The following is a 23,756-nucleotide window of genomic DNA, read 5'->3' on the forward strand; positions in this document are numbered from 1 at the left end:
ACCCACCAGCCACTCCTCGGAAGGAAGGTTGGGCAATCCTACTTCTGTAGTGATACTGCCTTGGAAACCCAAGGAGGGGTCGCTAGGAGTCGGGGTTGACTCAATGGCAAATAACAACAACAACATATTTTATATTGTTATAATAATTAAGTCTGCTTGCGAGGGTCAGGAAAACCATTTTAACAATAGTGTATTTCCTTCTCATGTAAACGAAAGTTGGAAATAAGCCATCTAGTGATAGTAGAACAGCTTCATAAGATCGATAGGCATCAGGCTCTGCCTCTCTTCCTACTCTATCACCCTCAGCTCTTGGCTTCATGGTCTAAGATGGTGACTTCAGATCCAGCACCAAGCCCCCATTGTTATATCCAGTTACTCTCCAAGAAGAAAGAAGCAAAGAGAGGTGTTTTTTTTCTCTCTAGAGACACTTACTGAATATACCACATAACATTTCCTTTTCCTCATTGGCTGCACATAAGACTGGGAAATAGTTTTATTTTGGAAGCTGTGAGGCTAGCTAAAAGTCAAGGATTTATGTCTAAGTAAAAAGGGGAGAACGGGGTATTGGAGTTCAATCATCAGTCTCTGACATAGTTTGAAAATCATGATTTCACAGATTTACAGAATTTTTGAACAAGTGACTTTACAATCATTCCTTCCAAATCCTTCTTTTCACAGATGAGGAAACAGCAGAGCACAGAAGTTAAGAGATTTATCATGATCATGTAGAGGTAGAACCCAGGTTTCTTAGACCTCAATGTGAAATTTTGGATAGTCTATAACCTATGATGATAGGTTAGGTATGGTGGTTTAAGAAAAAGATTCACCAAAAGTACTTTAAATTAGTATATTTACTACATTTAAAAGGTTTTTATATACCAAAGTTGTTCTTATTTCAGCTTTAAGATTCACATAATACTAATAACATTTTCCCATGTAAAGCCCAAGTCTGATATACAAACACATCCATGCATTTAAGTATCAGGCTCATCCTTATGTGTTTAAATGGAAAACAAACTAAACCATGAAAAAAAGAAAGACTACAAATATGGGTACATAATTTATTCACTCTTGAGTTTGAAAAAAACTTTCTAAGCATAAAAGTAATGATATCAAAACAAAAAAAGATGAATAGCTTTGGTTACATTAACAATAAAAAAGTTTTATGCCAGAAATATCATAACCAAAATTATTATGAAAAAAGGACACAAACAGGTGATTCTTGGAGCAGAAATGCATAAGGTTATTCAAAATAACAATGTTAGTATTACTCCATCAAATAAATGCAAACAAAAACAAGAAACTATATATTCCTTGTTTGATTGGCAAGAAAATACAAAAATTCAATGTTAGGTAAAGTGGAATATTCCAGAAGGCAATTTGACCATAGAAAAGGGTTTTTAAATGTACAGTATATTCATAGTGTTGCATACAAGAATAAAATATTGAGAATTTCCTGAAAGTACCTTTTTCTCCTTTATGTAGCCATCATCTCTTCGAAGAGTGACCATTGCCTCTTTGCCCAGAAATATTGGAAATGCAGGAATGGTAAGAAAATTCCTAACATTTTTAGTAAAATGCATCTTCATTTTCTTATGACAAAAATCTGAACTTACCTCACAAAATTAATATTTTATCATTTCTTTAACATCTGATCTTCTAAAGGTTGCTGGGGTGGAAAATAATGACCGATTCAGTAGGAGATCAAGTAGTTGGTAGGTATAATTTTGTGATTACTTTTTCAGAACTTTACTATTTTATAATTTGGACTAATATAAATAAGCATTTGAAATAAATGATACATTTGATTTGTACGTAGTATAAGCAGAATAAATAATTTTTAAAATGCATATAATGTCACAGGGCTGTTTTATTATGAAACAGAAGTTATGTGAATGTGCCAAGAAATTAATTATATAATTTTTGTATTAATTTAAGCAATACATAACAAAGTGATAATGAGTAAAGATATATTTCATTTGACAAGTGGATATAATCATCTTTATTTAGGCGTATTTTAGGGTCAAAGCACAGTGAACATCGTCCTTCATTACATCGATTTATTAGCACCTATTCCTGGGCAGATGCTGATGAAGAAAAATCTGAACTAAAGTAAGTGAAGCATGGTGTGCTTATTAATCTGATGTGAACAAGGGCATAAACTGTAAGGGTCCTATTTATTCAGAGATGAGATCAATACTCCAACATCAGAAAGATAATTCAATATGAAAGACTTTTTATAAAGCACTATATAAAATATTTTTGTGAATACATTCACTCTTGTAGCACTCAAATACTGCAAGGTTAGATGTCTTGAGTTAGTAAAGACCCTGGAATTTGGCAGACTTGCAAAGATAATTTTTTCCTGAATAGGTATCTGACCTTCAGAAGGAAAGTTCAAAAAAAGAGCCACAGAAATAAAATGTTCATTAACTATTTTTTAAAAGAATTTTTAAAAGAAATATGTGTGGCATATATGTATATGTAACATGTGCATATATGTAATATATGTGTTGTGTATACTTCTTTAATAATGAAAATCAAGAGTAGGATAAACATAAAACTATTCAGCAAATTAAATAAACTAATAAACTTCCATGTTGTTGTTGTTGTGTTGTTATGTTTGCCATCGAGTTGGCTCTGACTCATAGCGACCCCTCCTTGGGTTTCCAAGGCAGTATCACTACAGAAGTAGATTGCCCAGCCTTCCTTCCAAGTAGTGGCTGGTGGATTAGCAGTCAAATGCCTTAGGCACTATGCCATCAGTACCTCCATAGTGAGAGGTATATGAAAAAATGCTGCCACTGAGTCATTGGGTAACTTTGTGAAAAACTGCTTAACTTTGTGTGGTCTCAGTTTCCTCATCTGTAAATTAAGAGATTTTAATGAAAGGATTTTATGTTCATTTTATACATGTTCATTGAATATCTCTTATGTGATAGGCACTATTCTCAATCCTAAAGGATATAAAGATTAGCAGACACAGTACCTACTCTAAAAGAGTCCATGGAAAATCTTGTAAAAATATTTTCAATGTAAAGATAGTTAAAACAATCTAGTATTACTGAACTGGGATATAATTAGATTGACTGTATTTTGAATAGGAGCTCTGGTAGACTAGTGCATAAAATTGTGTTAACTACAGAGTTTCTGCCACCTGAACAGAACTTAATGGTTTTTATTTTTGAATAATTCTCAGAGTCTACCTGTCTCACAGGACCTCTGGTGGCTCAGTGGTTAGAGCACTTGGCTGCTAACCAAAAGGTCCATCAGTTCAAACCTACCAGCCACTCTGGGGGAGAATGAGGGGGCAGTTGGCTTCAGTAAAGATTTACGGCCTTGGAAACCCTATGGGGTAGTTCTGTTTTGTCCTATAGGGTCACTATAAGTCAGAATCGACTTGATAGCAGTGGGTGTTTTTGGTATTTGGACTTGTCTTAGTTATCTAGTGCTGCTATGACAGAAATACCACAAGTGAGTGGCTTTAATAAACACATTTACTTTCTCCAAATTTAGGAGACTGGAAGTTCAGAGTCAGAGTGACACCTCTAGGGGAATGTTTTCTCTCTGCGTTGGATATGGAGGATCTGACAACTTCTTATTTCTTCTGAGCTTCTGCTCCTGGGCAATCTATGTCGCTTGGCATCTCTCTTCCACCATCTCTGCTTCCTAGTTTGCTTATTTAATTTCTTTTATATCTCAAAAGAGATCAACTCAAGATACACTCTACACTAAGCCTGCTTCGTTTGCATAACAAGGACTACCCATTCCCAAATGGGATTATAACCACAGTCATAAAACAAACCAAACCCACTGCCATCCAGTCCATTCTGACTCACAGCAACACTACAGGACAGAGTGGGACTGCCACATAGGGTCCAGGGCTGTAAATATTCATGGAAGCAGACTGCCTCATTTTTTACCCACAGAGTGGCTCTGGTTAGCAGCCAAATGCTTTTACCACTGTGCCACCAGAGATCCTTAACCACATTCACATTGTTAATGTTTTGTTAAGTGTTGCCACATTGGTTTCAACTAATAGTGACCCCATGTACAACAGAATGAAGGATTGCCTGGTCCTGCACCACTCTCATAATCTTTGCTATGCTTCAGCCAATTGTTGCAGCCACTGTGTCAATCCACCTCCTTGAGGGGCTTCACCTTTTTTGCTCACACTCTACTCTACCAAGCATGATATGCTTCTTTAGGGATTTATCTCTCCTGATAATATGGCCAAAGTATGAAAGATGAAGGCTGGCCATTCTTGTCTCTAAGGAGCATTCTGGCTATACTTCTTCCAAGAGGAATTTGTTATTCTTCTGGAAATCCATGGTATTTTCAATATTTTTTGCCGACACCATAACTCAAAGATATTAATTCTTCCTTAGTCCTTCTTACTTACTGTCCAGCTTTCACATGCATATGAGGCTATTGAAAAGACAATGGCTTGGGTCAGGTGTACCTCAGTCTTCAAAGTAACATCTTTGCTCTTTAAAACTTTAAAAAAGTGTTTTGTAGTAGATTTTCCCAGTACAAAATGTTATTTAGTTTCCTGACTGCTGCTTCCATGGGCATTGATTGTGGATCCAAGGAAAACCAAAGCCTTGACAACTTCTATCTTTTCTCCATTTATCATTATGTTGCATATTGGTCCTATGGTAAGGATGTTTGTTTTATGTTAAGGTGTAATCCATACTGCAGACTGTAGTCTTTAATGTTTAATGTAAGCACTTCAAGTCTTCTTCACTTCAAGTCATCTTCAAGGAAGGTTGTGTCATCTGCATATCACAGGTTGTTAATGAGTCTACCTCCAATCCTGATGCTGCATTTTCATACGGGCCAGCCTCTCGGATTATTTGTTCAGCATGAGGACACAATCCTGCTGCACACTTTTCCTGATTTGAACCATGCAGTGTCTCCTGTTCTGTTCCAACAATTGCCTCCTGGCCTATGTACAGGTTCCCTATGAGTACAATTAAGTGTTCTGAAATTCTTATTCTTTACAATGTTTTCCATAATTTGTTATCCACACAGTTGAATGCCTTTGCATAGGCAATAAAACACAGGTAAAAACATGTTTCTGGTATTCTTTGCTTTCAGCCAAGATCCAGCTGACATCAGCAATGTTATCCCTTGCTCCTCTTCTGAATCAAGCTTGAATTTCTGGCAGTCCCTGTCAGTATATGGCTGCAACTGGTTTTCAATTACTTTTCAGCAAAATTTCACTTGCATGATTTATTAATTATGTCATTTGATAATTTCTTCAGTCTTTTGAATTACCCATGTTTGGAATGGGCACAAATATGGATCTATTTCAGTCACTTGACCAGGTAGCTGTCTTCCAAATTTCTTGGTATAAACAAGTGAGCATTTCCAGCATTGCATCCATTTGTTTAAACATCCAAGTTGTTATTCCATCAATTCCTGGAGGCTTGTTTTTTTTTTTTTTTTTTTTCAAATTCCTTCAGTGCAGCTTGGACTTCTTCCTTCAATACCAGTTGTTCATATGCTTGCTGCCTCCTGAAATGGCTGAACATCAATCAGTTCTTTTTGGTTCAGTGACTGTGTGTATTACTCCCATCTTCTTTTGATGTTTCCTTCATTGTTCATATTTTGCCCACTGAATCCTTCAAAATTGCAACTCGAGGTTTTAATTTTCCTTTAGTTTCTCCAGCTTGAGAAGCCATATTCTGCTCTTTTGGTTTTCTAACTCTAGTTCTGTGCACATTTCATTATAATACTTTACTTTGTCTTCTTAAATGCACTTTGAAATCTTCTGTTCAGCTCTTCTACTTCATCATTCCTTCCATTCACTTTAGCTACCCTCTGTTCAAGAGCAAGTTTCAGGGTCTCCTATGACATCTATTTTGGTCTTTTCCTTTTTTTCTGTCCTTTTAATGACCTTTTATTTTCTTCATTTGGTAGCGTGCCTAAGGCACTTGACTGCTAACCAGAAGTCTGGTGGTTCAAACCCACCAGCCACTCCTCGGAAGGAAGGTTGGGCAATCTACCTCCATAGTGATACCTCCTCAAAACCCAAGGAGGGGTTGCTATGAGTTGGGTCCGACTCTATGGCACATAACAACAACATGATGTCTTTGATGTGATCCCACAACTCATCTGGTCTTCAGTCATTTGTGTTCAATGTATCAAATCTGTTTTTCATATGGTCTCTAAATTCAGGCAGGATATACTGTAGGTCATATTTTGGCTCTCGTAGACTTAGTTTAATTTTCTTCAGCTTAAACTTAAATTTGCGTATGAGCAATTAATGTTCTGTTTCACAGTTGGCCCTGACCTTGCTCTGACTGATGATACTGAGTTTTTCCATCACCTCCTCCCACAGATGTAGTCAATTAGATTCCTGTGTATTCCATTTGGTGAGGTCCACATGTATAGTCACCATTTATGTTGTTGAAAAAAATGGTATTTGCAATGAATAGATTTTTAGTCTTCCAAAATTCTACCATGCAATTTTTAGTGGCATTTCTATTACCAAGGCCATATTTCCCAACTACCAATGCTGTGTCTTTGTTTCTAACTTTTGCATTCTAATCACGAATTGATAAGTAATTACCAATTGCATGTTTGCGCAAATTTTGGAATGCACAAGTTGGTAAAAATCTTCAATTTCTTCATCTCTGGCTTTAGTAGTTGGTGCATTAATTGGAATAATAGTATTAAATTGTCTTCCTTGTAGGTATATGGATATTATACTATCACTGACAGCATCATACTTCAGATAGATCTTGAAATGTTCTTTTTGATAATGAATGTGACACCATTCCTCTTCAGTTTTTCATTCCTGTAGTGGTATATCACACAATTTTCTGATTCAAAATGGCCAATGCCAGTCCATTCCAGCTCACTAATGTCTAGGATATCAATCTTTATGTGTTCCATTTCATTTTTGACAACTCACAATTTTCCTAGGTTCATACATTTCACATTCTGACTATTAATGGATGTTTGCAGCTGTTTCTTCTCATTTTGAGTCATGCCACTTCAGCAAATGAAGGTCCTAAAAGCTTTACTTTACCTACATCATAAAGTTCACCTCTACTTTGAGCAGGTCTTCCCCAGTATTTATTTATTTTTTTTTTTTGAGTGCCTTCCAATCTGAGGGGCTCACTTCTGATACCATATCAGACAGTGTTTCACTGCTATTCATCAAGTTTTCAGTGGCTAATTTTTTCACAAATGTACCACCTCTTCCTTCTTCCTAGGCTTTCCTAGTCTGGAAGTTCTGCTGAAACCAGTCCACTCTGGGTAACCTTGTTGGTATTTGAAATAACTGTGACATAGCTTCCACCATCACAATAACACCCAAACCATTACACTACAGCAAACTGACAGACAAGTGGTGGGTGTCGCTACTATTCACAAAGTTTTCAGTGGCCCTCTTTTGCAGAAATAGGTTGTCACATCTTTCTTCCTAGTCATAGAGGTTAAAATTACAACACATATTTTTGAGGGACACAACTCAATCCATAAAACTATTGTATGTGTTACAAACTCTTTTCAGTCTTATAGTTAACATCATGGATCAATAGATTCCTTCTACAAAATATTATTATAAGTTATAATCTATTTTTTATTTTTTTGTTAGTATGGTGTTATTTCCACTTAATTGTCTTTGTAAATAGAAGACAGACCTTGAGAAATTCAAAAGAATTCAACTGATTCTGACTGGGGCCTTGTTTTTTTTCTAACAAACAAGACTAAATCTACCATCTGTATTTCCTTTAGATGTCTGACTAAAAAAATAAAATATGTTTATTTTTGGCATTTGTTGAGGATGTTATGAACCTGGGATTTCAAAATTAAAATCCTACTAGGAACTCATCAATGGTTGTCTTAGTTATCTAGTGTTGGTATAACAGAAATACCACAAATGGGTGGCGTTAATAAATAAAAATTTATTTTCTAACAGTTTAGGAGGCTAGACGTCCAAATTCAGGGTGCCAGGTTTCTTTCCTTGTTGACTCTATGGGAAAGCCCTTGTCCTTTGCAGCTTCTGTGCCTCAGTTCCTTGGCAATCTTCCTGTGGCCTGGCATCCATCACCTCCCATCTCTACGTGCTTCTCTGTGCCTAATCTGCTCATTTTATACCTCAAAAGTGATTGGCTTAAGACACACCCTACACTGTTAGGACCTCATTAACCAACAAAGAAAACTCCATTTCCAAAAGGGATTTTATCCACAAGTATAGGGGTTAGGATATACAACATATATTTGGGAAGGGAAGCTCTGGTGGTGTAGTGCTTAAGGCATTTGACTGCTAACCAGAAGGCTGGTGGTTCAAACTCACCAGCCACACCTTGGAAGGAAGGTTAGGCAATCTACTTCTGTAGTGATACTGCCTCGGAAACCCAAGGAGGGGTCGCTGTGAGTTGGATCTGACTTGACAGCAGTGAGTTTGGTGTTTTGGTTTTTTTTTGTATTTTGAGGAGGCCATAATTCAGTCCATAACAGTGATAATGGAACAATTAAGTTTTGTTCAGGTAGAGGGAACTCTCTGTAGTTAAAGAAATTTAATTCAAAACTTAGTCAATCCCATTGCTATCATATCCCAGCTCAGTGAATACTAGATTGTTTTAACTATTTTTACATTGAGAATACTTTCATAAACGTTGTCCAGATTATTAAATTTTTAGAGAAAGAGAAGAAATGATACGTTTGAGGTCACTCCACTGTGGCATTGATTTAAAAAAAAAAAATCTACAAAGAAAGAAGTAGAATCAACCGCTAATACAATATGAAAGATGACATGGTAGAATATTTAATAATGATATTAATGATGACAAATTTTATTATATAATGAATGAAAAAATCTAAAAGAGGAAAATACATAGCATCCAGATTTATCCATCTATCTACATAGAAAGAGGTGACATTATTAACATTTGTTAACTGTAAGTGGTGTGATTGACAAACTTTATATTCTTTATGTATTTCACTAATTTTCTACAACTTTTATTTGTTATTTGGCTGGCATTCCAACTTTCTATAACAAACATTTATCATTTTTCCACAGAGGAATTATTTTTTAAATAAAATTCATATAAAAATATAAAACTGATTTGACTTTTAGAAATAATATGTCAAGGAGGGATGGACACAGGGAAGAGGTAACTCTCAGGAGGAAGTGGGAGGGGACCTGTTGCATTGGGATAAATTGTAGTCAATGTCATGTGACAAAGTGTATGTGAACTGCTGTATGGAAAGTGAATTTGCTCTGTTAACTTTCACCCAGATCACAATTAAAAAAAAAAAGAAATAATGTATCAAATCCTCCTAAAGCAAAACAAGTATGTGTGTGCCTCTTAAGATATATATCCTTCACCTTAGTTTCAAATACTTAAAAACAAGATTTCTTTACAGAACTAAAGATGACTCAGAACCACCTGAAGAAGAAATAGTAGAAAGGACAAGGAAGCCAAGTCTCTCTGAAAAGAGAAATAATCCATCAAAATGGGATGTTTCTTCAATGTAAGTTGTCCATTCGCTAAATAATACCATTTGGTGGCAGTGGGGAAAAGACAGGGTTAACAGTATTAACACCAAGTCAATTCCTACTCATAATGACTATAGGACAGAGTAGAACTCTGCCCCATAGGGTTTCTAAGGCTGTAAATCTTTAAGGAAGCAGACTACCTAATCTTTTTCTCTCAGAGTGGCTGGTGGGATTGAACTGCTGCTGACATTTCGGTTAACAGTCAAATGCTTTAACCACTGTACCACCAGAGCACCTTACTTTACTAAAAAAACAAACTAAACTCACTGCGGTCAAGTCGGTTCCCACTCATAGAGACCCTTCCTTGGATTTCCAAGGCGGTATCACTACGGAAGTAGATCACCCAATCTTCCTTCCAAGGAGTGGGCTGGTGGGTTTGAAGCACCAGTCTTCTGGTTAGCAGTCAAATGCTTGAGGCACTACGCCACCAGAAGTCCCTACTTTACTAAAAGACCTATCAAATTGTTAAAAATAAAATAAATAGTAAATTGGTAATAGTCTACAATAGTTATCCCTGAATCTATGTTACAAGAAGCAGGAGAGTTTATAGTGTTAAGAACTTAACTCTGCAACCAGATGGCCGAGACTCAAATTCCAGCCCTCTAACTAGCTATCAAGGAGCTCTAGCAGTGCAGTGATTGAACCTTTGGCTGGTAACTGAAAGGTCATTGACTCAAACCCACCAGGGGCTCAACAGGTGAAAGATGGGACAATCTGCTTCTGTAATTATTTACAGTCTTGGAAACCACACAGGGCAGTTCCACTCTGTGCTATAGGGGTGCTGTGAGTAGGAATCAACTTGACATTAATGGGCAACTAGCTATAGAGGGGGAGCTCTGGTGGCATAGTGCCTAAGCCATTTGACTGCTAACCAGAAGGCTGGCAATTCAAACTCACCAGTCACTCCTTGGAAGGAAGATTGGGCAATCTACTTCCACAGAGATATTGCCTCAGAAACCCAAGGAGGGGTCGCTATGAGTCAGATCCAACTCGACAGCAGTGAGTTTGGTTTTTTTTTTAGCTATAGAGGAGTTCCAGTAGCACAATGATTAAGGTCTCAGCTGCTAACCAAAGGGTTGGAGATTTGAATCTACCAGCCTCTCCATGGAAGAAAAGACCTGGCAATCTGCTCCTGTTAAAAATTACAGCCTAGGAAACTTTATGGGGCAGTTCTACTCCAGTTTATAGAGTTGCTATGAGTTGGACTTGACTCAGCAGTCAACTAGGGATGAGTCCTCAGGAGGCATAAACAGTCAAGTGTTTGACTAATAACCAAAAGATTGGCAGTTCAAACACACTCATAGGCACCTTGATAGAAAGATCTGGTTATCTGTTCCCAAAAGGTCACAGCCATGAAAACTTGATGGAGTACAGTTTCATTCCGAAACACAGGGGTTGTCATCAGTCATAAATGATGGTTTTTGTTTTTTTAACTAGCTATATGATATAGGAAAGTTCAATCATTACTGAGCATCAGTTTATCTGTAAAATAGGGAGCATAATAGTACTTAAGTCACTGTGTTGTCATGATTAAATGAATCAGCACATATAAAGTACATAGTACAATGAATCAACCATTTTCAAAGACTTAACTGATGCTGCAATAAGCTTTTTTTGTGGGTATTTCTTTTAGAAATAGAGTTTAAATTTCAGTATACCACTGCTGTGGAGTCAGATCTGACTCATAGCAACCCCTCCTTCGCTTGCCGAGACAATATCACTACAGAAGTGATACTTCCTTCCAAGGAGTGGCTGGTGGGTTTGAACCTCCAGCCTTCTGGCTGGTAGTCAAATGCCTTAGGCACTATGCCACCAGAGCTCCCAAATTTCAGTATAGCAAAGTATAAGTGATGGTGAGAAATAAGTGATACGTTTATATACACATATATACGGCATACACATATATCCTTCTTCACCCAGTACATAATATTATAGTTGCGTTATAAGAATAAAAATTCCCCTACCTGGTTGAAAGAATGAGGTAAATACTGGAATGTACTGCAATTAGTGAAATAATGCTGAAATCATATTATTTTTAAATTCTCATCATAGCACATTATTTCTTTAATTCTAATAATTGGGCAGGGGGCAGATTATAGGCAAAATCAAGATTACAATATGCAGTTTAGTACAAGGCAATGTTGGTGGTTGGTAGGGACCAACAACTTGATTGTACTGTTAGCAAAAGGAGTGTTTTTTTCATAACAAATTATTGGGATCACCAAATTCTGTATTTGTTTCTTTCTTATAGTTATGACACAATAGCTTCCTGGGCAGCAAATCTCAAGACTTCCTTCAGAAAAGTGAATAAGGCACTCTGGATTTCTGTTGTCTTTATTGTACTGTTTGCAGCTTTGATGAGCTTCCTCACTGGCTTATTTTTCCAAAAGCCTGTGGATGCCGCTCCCACACAAAATGGGGATTCCTGGATGTCTCTAGAACATGCCTTGTGGCCTTTTACTAGACTCCAACACAATGGGCCACCACCAGTGTGACTGTGGTACATCCCAATATGTGCACTTTGATTTTAAGGTTTTAGTATCTGAACTCCTTAAATTAATAACTTTCAACCCAGAAAGGATAGCATGGAAGCAGAGGTCCTTGGCACAACTGTAACCTATTTTACATTCCTTCTTTCTGCTATTACCTCTCCAACAAAAATAAGTGGGGAGGAAACCTGTCTATGATTAACGAGCTTTCCAAGGAAGAAATATTATATATTGTTTTTATTTGTTAAAATTTATTGAAATAAAGATGCATTCAAATCTTCATACGGTGAAAGTTGGAATTTTCAGTAGGCCAAGTATAATTAGTAGGGAAATAAACACATTGTTTAAAATAAAATTTGAGTGTAAAATGGTGATTAGATAATTTTAATAGCTATTTGAAATATATTCACTTTTTACATTTTATTGAAGAAATGCCTAATTTATTTTTCAAGTTGCTTGATTCTTCAGATCTATGCTTGGTGATTAAGAATAGCTGAGTAATCTAGTAGAGAGTAGCATGTGACATACAGAATCGATAAACTGGCAGTTGGAGCCCCTAATTTTCTCTATGGCTTCTCCAGAAGCAAAATCCTTAACCATGTGATAGAGAGTAGAATGAAACTCAGTTTCATCTTTAAGTGCTTCAGAGAATGTCTCACTGTATTCGTTGATCTTCAGTCTTTGTGCTCTATCACCACTAAACATTAAAAGGGTCCAGTTGGGATACTCAGTATCAGGTTCTTGGTTAAGGTGTTCCTTTACCTGAAGGGAAAAAAAAATTAGAAAAATCTGCTAGTAGTTTCTCTTCTACTAGCTATTTTGGTAGTAGAGTATCACTTGAAGAGCTCAACTCAACTCACAATTGCTAACATAAAAGAAAAAAGAACATTAAAATTGTGGTAAAAAATATATCTAAGAAAACATTTTACATTGCCACATTTTTCACATGCACAATTCAGTGACATTCATTAGGTTCATCATGCTGTACAACCATGCCTGCTAAAGAAACATTCTTAATGCTTCATTATTAATTTTTTTTTACCATCAAACTTAATCTTGGTACTTACTGAGCTTATCCACATGTATTCATTCATTCAACAAATACTTATTGGGCACCTGTCATGTGCCAGGCACTGTTCTATGTGCTGAGGGTATAAGAGTGTAGCAAAATAGAAAAAAACAACCAAAATATACTAAGAAATAAACAACAACTACAACAAAATCCATTCTTTGAGAAGTTTATATTCTAGAGGGGGAAACAGACAAAAGCAAATCATGATGATATGTTTCCTTACCAGGAAGCAGTACCTGTGGCAGAAAATCATGTGGGAGACCAGAGTTTGTGAATTACAGATGTAGTGACATTAAAGCCTTCTGTTTATTCTTGAGTTAATATAAAGAGATAAAGGACTCTGGCCTAAAGCCAAGAACATGTGATGAACAAGAACCACCATGGACAACAAATGTATAACCTTTTAGTTTGGTTTTATATTTTGACAAATTAAAAATATTTGAAGTTTTGAAAATATATTTTGAATGTCAGGTTTTTTTTTGTTTTGTTTTTGTTTTTTACCTTTTTAAGAAGGTAGCCATGGTTTATATTAATTTAGCTTTTGATTACCCTGTCTTCTTTTGAAAGACACATTCATTTGTGGGATTTTGCATGTTGTTAGATGCTGAGGAGTCAGTTCCGACTCTTTGTGACTCTATGTACAACAGAGTGAAATGCTGCCTGGTCTTGCACCATCCTCACAATCACGGCTATGTTTGAGCCACCGTTGCAGCCACTGTGTCAATCCATCTCATTGACGTCTTCTTCTTTTCGGATTTTGCATACTATACCTGAAAAATAACTTTGTTGGAATCACATCTTACATTCCATCTGCTCCAACTAAATGCAAAAGCAGAACTTAGCAGGGCCATTTGTCGATAAGCTTTCAATTCTACCAAAGGAACCTGTCAGTATAAAAACAAGTAGAATTAGTAACAGAGCCTCCTGACAAGTATCCTGTCTGTCCTTGCCCTCCTACAGTCTATTCTTAACTTCAAAAAAATCAAACTCACTGCCATCAAGTCGATTCCAACTCATAGTGACCCCCATTGGGTTCCCAAGGCTATAAATTTTTGCAGAAGTAGACTGCATCATCTTTTTTCTGCAGATCAGCTCATGGGTTTGAGCCACCAATCTTTTCGATTAGCAGCCAAATGCCTTAACCAGTATACCACCGGAGCTCCTAATTAACTTAGAAGGATCCATTTAAAATGTAAGTAGAATTTCATGCCTGTTTTCTTAAAACCCAGCAGTAGTTTTCGCTTACAGAGTAGAATCCAAAGTCCTAACAATGATCCAAGGCCCTCCTTGATCTGATCTTGCCCCAGCATACATATCTGCCCCACTATCTCCCTAACCACATCTCTCCTTGTCATTATTCTTTGCTGTCTCAGCTCCAGGTGCCCTGACCTCCTTGCTGTTCCATTCTCAAGCACCCCAGGCTACTTTCTCAGGGCTGTGCTGCAGCTGATAGCTCTACCTGCAAGCTGCTCCTCCAGAAAGCCACTTGGCTAAATGCCCTACCCTCAAGTTTTTCTCAAGTCTTACATTTTCATTGAGGCCCCACACACCCCATTCTATATTATAAGCTACTCCAGCCCCACTATTCCTGATTTAACTTTTCTTTTTCCACAGCACTTACACCTTTTAACATATTAATTTTCTTAAAAAAAATGTTTATTATTTATTTCTGCCTCCCTCTACTGGAATGTGAAGGACTCTGGTAGCATAGTGCCTAAGACACTGGACTGCTAATCAGAAGGCTGGTGGTTCAAACCCACCAGCCACTCCTCAGAAGGAAGATGAGGCAATCTACTTCCGTAGTGATACTGCTTCAGAAACCCAAGGAGGGGTAGCTATGAGTCGGGTCCGAATTGATGGCACATAACAATAACAACTACTGGAATGTAAGCCCCTCAGGGGCAGGTCTTTGTTTTATTCACTGATGTATCCTAATCGTATGAAATAGTGTCTAACATATAAACCAAAACCAAACTCATATAGGTGTTCAAAAAATATTTCTTAAATAGGAAAATATTTTGAAAACTATACTGCTCTCAGAATTTGCAGAGTAAAGAAAAGCTGAGTTATTAAAATCAAAGTTTTCTTTCTTCGATGCATGTATACACATAGCCTATCTATGTGTTTATCTTCTAATGTTATATGAAAGTCTACCTATATTGTTTTGTCAATTTTTGGTACAGTCATAAACATGTTAATTAAAAATGAACTAATAAGCTTAAAAGTTAAACTTGTTAAACACACAAATAAGTAGAGGCATAGACTTTTTTTTGCTTAAAAAACTTTGTAAAACATGTCTCAACACCAAAGGAATTAACAATCCAATTGAAAAACAGGCAGAAGACATGAATAGACACTTCACCAAGGAGGATATTCAGGTGGTCAGCTGATACATGAAAAGATGCTCACAATCATTGGCCATCAGAGAGATGTAAATCAAAACAACAATGAGATATGCCACCTCACCCCAGCACTGTTGGCAAGGTTCAATGAGACAGAAAATAACAAATGCTGGTGGGGAGGTGGAGAGATTGGGACTCTCATACACTGCTTGTGTGACTGTGAACTGACACAACCACTGTGGAAAGCAATATGGCAATTCCTTAGAAAGTTGGATTTGGAGATACCATTTGACCCAGCAATCCCATCACTAGGTATATATCCTAGAGAGGTGAGAGCCAAGATAGGAACAGATACATGCACACTCATGTTCATCACAGCACTATTTACAATAGCAAAGAGATGGAAACAACCTACATGCCCATCAGTGGAAGAGTGGGTGACCAAACTATGGTACATACACATACTGGAATGCTATGCAGCACTAAAGAATAATGCAGAGTCTGCAAAACACTGCATAATATGGATGAACTTGGAGGACATTATGCTGAGTGACATAAGTCAATCACAGAAGGACAAATACAGCATTAGTTCATTGTTGTGGAGGGTCAAGGAAAGGCTTATATATGGAGGGAAACTTTCTTTGTTGGTTTCCAGGGGTGGGAGGGGAGGGGAGGGAACACTGCAAAAAAAAAATGCATTGACTCATGTCCCTTTAGTTTTATGTATTTCACTGTATATAAACTATATTTCAGCATAAAAAAAACTTTGTAAAACAGCCTAAAAGTTTCTTGAGTATAGAACCCATTTGCCTACACAATACACCTTTCATGACTAGAAACTGCTTTGTCTTCATTTATATATCACAAATGTTTACTAACCATCTACTGTATTCCAGAGATATGGTAGGAGCTAGAAGATCAAAATTGATTATGAAAGAACCCCTGTCTTCAAGCAGCTCACAGTTTAACAAGGAAGGAGCTGATTTAACCAAAGTCTTATTAGTAAGATGGAGCAATATACAGAGAAGAGGACAATGCCAAGAAACAGAAGGAAGTCAGTTTTGTACATTGGTGGTCCATGTATGCATTTAATTTTTCCTCACTTGTCATGTTTGGGAAAGTGTGGAGTAATTTAGTCTTTTTCACAGAAGAACATATACAAAATAAGAAGTTTACTCAGGCTACCTCTGTATGAAACTGACCAAACCAAAACCCAAAGCCACTGTTATAGAGTCAATTCCTACTCATAGCAACCCCTATTGGGTTTCCAAGGCTATAAATCTTTATGGAAGTAGATTGCCTTATCTTCCTTCTGTGGAGTGGCTGTTGGGTTTGAACCACTGAACTTCTGGTTAGCAGGCAAATGCCTTATGCACTGTGCCACCAAAGCTCCATTAAATTGACAGTGGTAGATATATTTCATTCACCAATATGAAGATCGTAACACAGGCTTACTTTCTTTGGGAAGATTATTAAACTTGAGAGAACCCTAGTGATAGTTTCTGATCTCGTCTCTTACTTATTCCTTCCCTTCTTCCTGTATAAGTGAAAAAAATATATAAAACTCATGGTATAACTTAAGATTTACTTAAATGTTAATACTTAACATTCTAAATGACCACTACATTAATTTGGAAAGATTAATTCTTGCCTTATTGTTTATAACAACATAAAAATGAGAGTGTCCAGTAGGGAAGATATTCAATCCAACTTCTTTCAATGCAATAATGAAAGGAATAGGAGTCATCCATTTGCCTTTCAAAACAGAGAAATGCTCTTTGTGTTTTAGTTTGATTGAAGCTAACATGCAGAGGTTTTCCTAGTATCAACAAGAAAAAAAGAAGTTTTTATACAAGCAAGTTAAAAGAAATTATTACTTCAGTATCATCCAAGATCCAGTCTTTTTGATCTTTACACTATTTTTTAAAAAATTACGTGTCACTCTATATTAAAAAGCATTCAGAGTAGGCGTATTTTAGCCCTAATCTAGAAGCTCTGCCATGGTCTCCATGTTACCTTAAACAGTTTATGCCATTGAGTCTACCAACTCTATTCTACTTTGATAGCAACAGTGATTAGAACTTTTATGAATTATACTTAAAAATTTTTCACACATCTAAGATGATGCAAAATTATTATCCAATTTTAAAGTCTGGCAAAGTGGGAATTTGAAGGCATACAGAGTTCCCATCTCTCATCTTGTATTAAAAGCAAAGTTTGGTGGTATTCTAGTCTTTTTTCTGTATTCAAGCAACTCTAGGCTGTTTTATTTTTTAAACAATTTTATTAAGGTGTATTTTATGTATCATAAAATTCACTCATTTCAAGTGTACAACCCAATGACTTTACTGAGTAGTCCAACAATCACCATAAATCAATTTAAGAACACTTTCACCACTCCAAAAAATTTGTTATGCCCAAACGGTGATTTGTTACAGTTAATCACCATTATAAGCTCCTCCTCAAAAAAACCCAAACTCACTGCCGCAGAGTCAGTTCCAACTCATAGTGATCCAACTTTGGGTTTCTGAGGCAGTATCTCTACAGACGTAGATTGCCCAGTCTTCCTTCCAAGGAGTGGCTGGTGGGGTTGAACTACCTACCTTCTGATTAGCAGTCAAATGCCTTAGGCACTACACCACCAGCAACCATTAATCTATTTTCTGACTCTAAATTTCAGGCTATGTAATTTCTGATTCATACATTCCATGTTCTGATTATTAAGAGATGTTTGCAGCTATTTCTTCTCATTGTCAGTCATGCCACATAGCATATGATGGTACAGAAAGCATTATTCCATCCATGCCATCAATGTCAACTCTACTTTGAGGAGCCAGCTCTTTCTCGGTTGTATTCTGAGTGTCTTTCCAACCTGAGGGGCTGATCCTCAAGCACTACATCAGAGAGTGTTTTCCTGCTATTCATAAGGTATTCAGTGGGCAATTTTTTCAGAAGTGGACCTGGCCATGTCATTCATCCTAGTCTGTCTTAGTTTGGAAGCTCTGCTGAAACCTGTCTACCCTGAGTGACTCTGCTGATATTTGAAATATCAGTGCCATAGCTTCCAGCATCACAGTAATACACAAGTCACCATAGTATGGAAAGCTGACAGACAAGAGGTGGAAACTGGAAGTTGTAAAAACGGAAATGGAATGCATAAAGATTGATATCCTAGACATTAGAGAGCTGAAATCGACTGGTAATGGCCATTCTGAATTGGACAATCAAGCGCTGGAAATGATAAATTGAAGAGGAATGGAGTCACATTCATCATCAAAAAGAAAATTTCAAGATATATCTGAAGTATAATCTTGTCAGTGATAAGAAAATAACCATACACCTACAAGGATGACCAGCTAATACGACTATTATTCAAATTTACACACCAACCACTAAAATGAAAGTTGAAGAAATTAAAGATTTTCACCAACGTTTGCAGTTTGAAATGTCATCGTGATGTATTGATAATTACTGGTGATTGAAATGAGAAAGTGGAAATAAAGAAGACACATCAGTGGCTGGAAAATATGGCCTTGGTGATAGAAATGATGCCAGAGACCACATGATAGAAGTTTGCAAGACTAGTGGTTTATTCATTGCAAATACATTTTTCAACAACATAAATGGTGACTATACATGTAGAACCACAAGATAGCATACACAGGAAAACTGACTACATCTGTGGAAAGAGGTGATGAAGAAGCTTAGTATCATCAGTCAGAACAAGGACAGGGGCTTACTCTGAAACAGACCATCAATTGTTCACATGCAAGTTCCAGTTGAAGCTGAAGAAAATTGAAACAAGTCTGTAAGAGCCAAAATACGACCTTGATTATTTCCTACCTGAATTTAGAGACCATCAGAAAAATAGATTTGACACACTGAACACCAAGGACTGAAGACCAGACCAGTTGTGGGATGACATTAAGGACATCATATGTGAAGAAAGCAAAAGGTCATTAAAAATTAAAGAAAGAAAGAAAAGACCAAAATGGAAATCAGAATAGATTCCAAAACTTGCTCCTGAATGGAGAGTAACTGGAAGAAATGATGACATAAAATAAAGCAAATGGAAGAAATGATGCAAAATAACTGAACAGATTTCAAAGGGCAGTTTGAGAAGACAAAGTATTATAATAAAATGTGCCAATACCTGGAGTTAGAAAGTCAAAAGAGAAGAACACACTCAGCATTTCTCAAGCTGAAAGAACTTAGAAAAATTCAAACCTTAACTTGCAATAGTGAAGGATTCTGCAGGCAAAGTATTGAGCAATGCAGCAACCATCAAAAGGAAATGGAAGGAATACACATAGTTACTGAACAACAACAACAAAAAAGGCTCCCAGAATTAAGGAAGCACTCATTGGGATGTTCCAACAAATGACGAAGAGCTGGAGGCACTCACTCATTTATACTAAGAAATTTGGAAGACAGCTATCTGGCCAACTGACTGAATGAGACCAATATTTGTGCCCATTCCAAAGAAAACTGATCCATCAGAATGCAGATATTATCAAACAATATCATTAATATCACAGGCAAGTAAAATTTTCCTGAAGGTAATTCAAGAATTGTTGGAATGGTTTATTGACAGGGAATGGCCAGGAATTCAAGCCAGATTCAGAAGAGGACAGGAATGAGGGCTATCACTGCTGATTTCAGATGGATCTTGGCTGAAAGCAAAGAATATCAGAAAGATGTTTACTCGTGTTTTACTGACTATGCAAAGTCATTTGACTGTGTGCATGATAACAAATTATGGATAACACCAGGAAGAATGGGAATTCCAGAACATTTAATTGAACTCATGAGGAATCTTACTCTAAATGACTACCAAAAGATAGTCAGGAAGGTGTGCATCAGCATTGTATTCTATCACCATACTTATTCAATCTGTATGCTGATAAAATAATCCAAGACGCTGGACTATATGAAGAAGAATGTGGCATCAGGATTGGAGGAAGCCTCATTCATTAACAACCTGTGATATACAGATGACCTGACTTTGCTTATTGACAATAAAGAAGACTTGAAGCACTTACTAATGAGGATCAAAGACTACAGCTTTCAGTATGGATTACATTTCAACATAAAGAACATAAAATTTCTCACAACTAGACCAATAAGCAACATCATGATAAATGGAGAAAAGACTGAAGTTGTCAAGGATTTCATTTTCCTTGGATCCATAATCAATGCTTATGCAACCAGCAGTCAAGAAATCAAACAACATATTTCATTGGGCAAACCTGCTGCAAAAGTCCTCTCTAAAGTGTTAAAGAGCAAAGATGTCACTTTGAAGACTAAGGTGTGCCTGACCCAAGCCATGGTATTTTTCATAGCCTTTTGTGCATGTGAGAGTTGGACAGTGAATAAGGAAGACCACAATAGAATTGGTACATTCGAATGGTTGTGTTGGCAAAGAATATTGAATGTATCCTGGCCTTGTTGTTGTTGTTGTTGTTATGTGCCGTCGAGTCGGCCCCGACTCATAGTGACCTCTCCTTGGGTTTTCGAGGCAGTATCACCTGGCCTTACAGATAAACAAAAAATCTGTCTTGGATAAAGTATAGCTAGATGCTCCTTAGAAGTGAGAATGGGCAGACTTCATCTCTCATACTTTGGTTATGTTCTCAGTAGGGACCAGTCCCTGGAAGCATATCATGCTGGGTAAAGCAGAGGTCAGCAAAAAAAGAGGAAGACCCTCAATGAGATGGATTGACACAGTGACTACAACAATCGACTCAAGCATAGCAACAATTGTGAGGATGGCACAGGACCCAGCAGTGTTTTGTTCTGTTGTACACAGGGTCACTATGAATCAGAACCAATTACACAGCACTGAACAACAACAATCTCGGATGAATGAGCAATAGATGCTCATTCAGAGATGCAAACTTCTGAGGGAATTTCAAATGGCTGGATGATTAAGGTCAGGGAGCCCCTTTCGGGTGGATCAAAACCTGAAATTCATACTGCAATCAGGCTTGTAGCTATATTAATTGATCTATCCGTAGTTACTTTAGAATACAAGTTTGAAGTTTACCTCTTACATGCTATTGTCTATGTAATTTTTCAACTTCTATTTCAATTTGAAATTGTAGTTAAATGTACATCTTATATGTATTTATAAAAGACATATTTCAAGAAATAAACCAGCAGTGATTTATTGCTCTGATAACTCTCTTATATCCATCACAGAGATTTACTTTTTGGATATGACCTAGTCATAATACACCTAACAACAATAACAACAACAGACATAACAGTAATTCACCTTAATTTGAATTTGAATCTCAGTAAATACTGTAGTCACTGTCAAAAGTACTTTATTCACATCAAGCGGTCTTAGTTCCCATGACTGGTATGGCATGTTAATATGAGTATCTTGAATCAAGGTGACAGGGCCAAAAGTTTCCAGGTTGAATGTAATAAGTCTCTCTTCTGAATTATAAGTAACACGTCTGATGCCATCTGTTCGCCAAAGCTTACCTTTATAAATAAGTGAAGAAAGTGACATTAGTTTCACTTTTCCTATAAAAAATTGGCTGAATAAAAGCATCCAAATAAGTGTTGTGTGTATACATTGACCTTTTACATTTAGAATAGACTCTCAACAAGCTGATTTTGCTAAACAGTTGCCCCTTGCCTATAGGATCAAGCCCAAATTCCTCATCATGGTATGCAAGAACCTTCAAAGGAAGCTCACCTCACTTTTCTGTTCTCATTTCCTGCCATTTCTCACACATCAGTTATCAGCCGCTTCTTATCTTACTCCAACAACATCATACACTTGGGTGCATTTGCATATGCAGTTCTTTCTTCCTGGAGGACTTACCCCAAAACTTTTAGAGAACCTCTCTCTCTTTTTTTCTTAAACAAAAACAAGTTTAAAATTCACCTATTTTAAGTGCACAATGAAATTATTTTTAGTATATTTACCCAGTTGAGTAACCATCACCACAATCCAATTTTAGAACATTTTATTCCCCTAATGAGATTCGTTACGTCCATTTACAGTTAATTTCTGTTCCCACCCACAGCAGGAAACCACTAATCTACTTTCTGTTTCTAAAGATTTGCCTCTTTCTGGACTTCTCATATAAATGCAATCATAGGTGGCCTTTTGCATCTCTTACCACTCAGTATTAAAACATCCCAATTTAAAAAGGGACAAAAGACTTGAATAAGCATTTCACTACAGAAGAGATGCAAAGGCTAGTAAGTACATGAAAAGATGTTCAACATTATTTGTCATTAAGGGAATACAAATTAAAACCACACTGAGATACCACTATACATCCACTATAATGACTATAGTAATAATAATATTATTAATAATAATAATGATAAGGATGAAGAAACCACCAGGCATTACATGGTAAGCATATAAAATATCCTAGCTACTTTGCCTAACAGTTGCCTGGTTCATAGTGTTAAACATAAAGTTACCATTGGATGCAGCAATTCCATTCCTAGGAAAATGAAAACATAGCTCCACACAAAGACTTGCATGCAAAGGTTCTCTTCATCTTTTAAGGCCACATTCAATGTTCCATCTTATGAGAAGTCTTCCTTAGCTTTCTTAGAACAATTCAGTCACTTCTATGCTCTATAGCACTTTGGCACCTTCTCACTTACTCTCACTGCCATGGAGTCAATTCCAACTCAGAGAGACTCGCATTGGGTTTCCAAGGCTGTATATCTTTACAGAAGCAGGCTGCCCCATCTTTCTTCCATGGAGAAGCTGTGGGTTCGCACCACTGACCTTTTGGTTAGCAGCCAAATGCCTTAACTACTACACCATGCGAGCTCCTTATTATAGCACCTTACTACTTTGCATTATGATATATTCCCCCATATGCTTTTGCTAAAATCTAAAAGCTCTTACAGAAAAGAATGTTTCATTTTTCTCTATATTTCTCACTGTTTAGTATGTTTATGCAACAAATGAATGAATCATTCTCTTCCTAGAATGAATGCCCTCTCCATTTCCACTTGGCTCTTTCATCTTCTCATATGAAGGATTCCACTGACTAGTTTTTACTCTTAAATTCAGTATAATAAATAGAATTATATCAATAAACTGAGTTATTTATAACCCTTCTTTTGGCTTGTAAATTAACAAAATTATTTTAATTTATAAATATAAAAATTAGGGGTTTGCTGGTCTGATAGAGCCTGGTAGAAACACTGAGACTATGGCCCCTAACTGCCCTTCAGGTCTGGAACTGAACCTACACCTGTGGTTTCCAGCCAAACAAAAGACAGGCATATGAGTTGAACATTTACCTCAAGTAGATACACTCCTTGGAGAGAACAATCATGGGAGAAAG

The 23,756-nt window shown here is 36.8% G+C and overlaps 2 protein-coding genes across 2 annotated transcripts in view; one reads left to right on the forward strand and one right to left on the reverse strand.

Moving 5' to 3' along the window:
* Nucleotides 1-12,012, forward strand: part of IRAG2 (inositol 1,4,5-triphosphate receptor associated 2) — a 117,384-nt gene extending 105,372 nt beyond the window's left edge. The window contains exons 35-39 of the mRNA XM_042782176.1: nt 1,486-1,548; nt 1,666-1,715; nt 2,011-2,112; nt 9,385-9,492; nt 11,769-12,012. Coding sequence (XP_042638110.1) covers nt 1,486-1,548; nt 1,666-1,715; nt 2,011-2,112; nt 9,385-9,492; nt 11,769-12,012 — 567 coding nt within the window. The remainder of the gene's footprint in view (nt 1-1,485; nt 1,549-1,665; nt 1,716-2,010; nt 2,113-9,384; nt 9,493-11,768) is intronic.
* A 477-nt stretch (nt 12,013-12,489) lies between these two features.
* DNAI7 (dynein axonemal intermediate chain 7) overlaps nt 12,490-23,756 on the reverse strand; it is a 90,914-nt gene continuing 79,647 nt past the window's right edge. The window contains exons 11-14 of the mRNA XM_007949775.2: nt 21,698-21,912; nt 17,072-17,239; nt 13,849-13,962; nt 12,490-12,768 (exon numbers count right to left, since the gene is read on the reverse strand). Of these exons, the coding sequence (XP_007947966.1) occupies nt 12,490-12,768; nt 13,849-13,962; nt 17,072-17,239; nt 21,698-21,912 (776 nt within the window). The remainder of the gene's footprint in view (nt 12,769-13,848; nt 13,963-17,071; nt 17,240-21,697; nt 21,913-23,756) is intronic.

Source organism: Orycteropus afer, unplaced genomic scaffold (genome assembly GCF_000298275.1).
Source record: "Orycteropus afer afer isolate SDZICR_OR568_19922 unplaced genomic scaffold, OryAfe1.0 scaffold00254, whole genome shotgun sequence".
NCBI lineage: Eukaryota > Metazoa > Chordata > Mammalia > Tubulidentata > Orycteropodidae > Orycteropus > Orycteropus afer.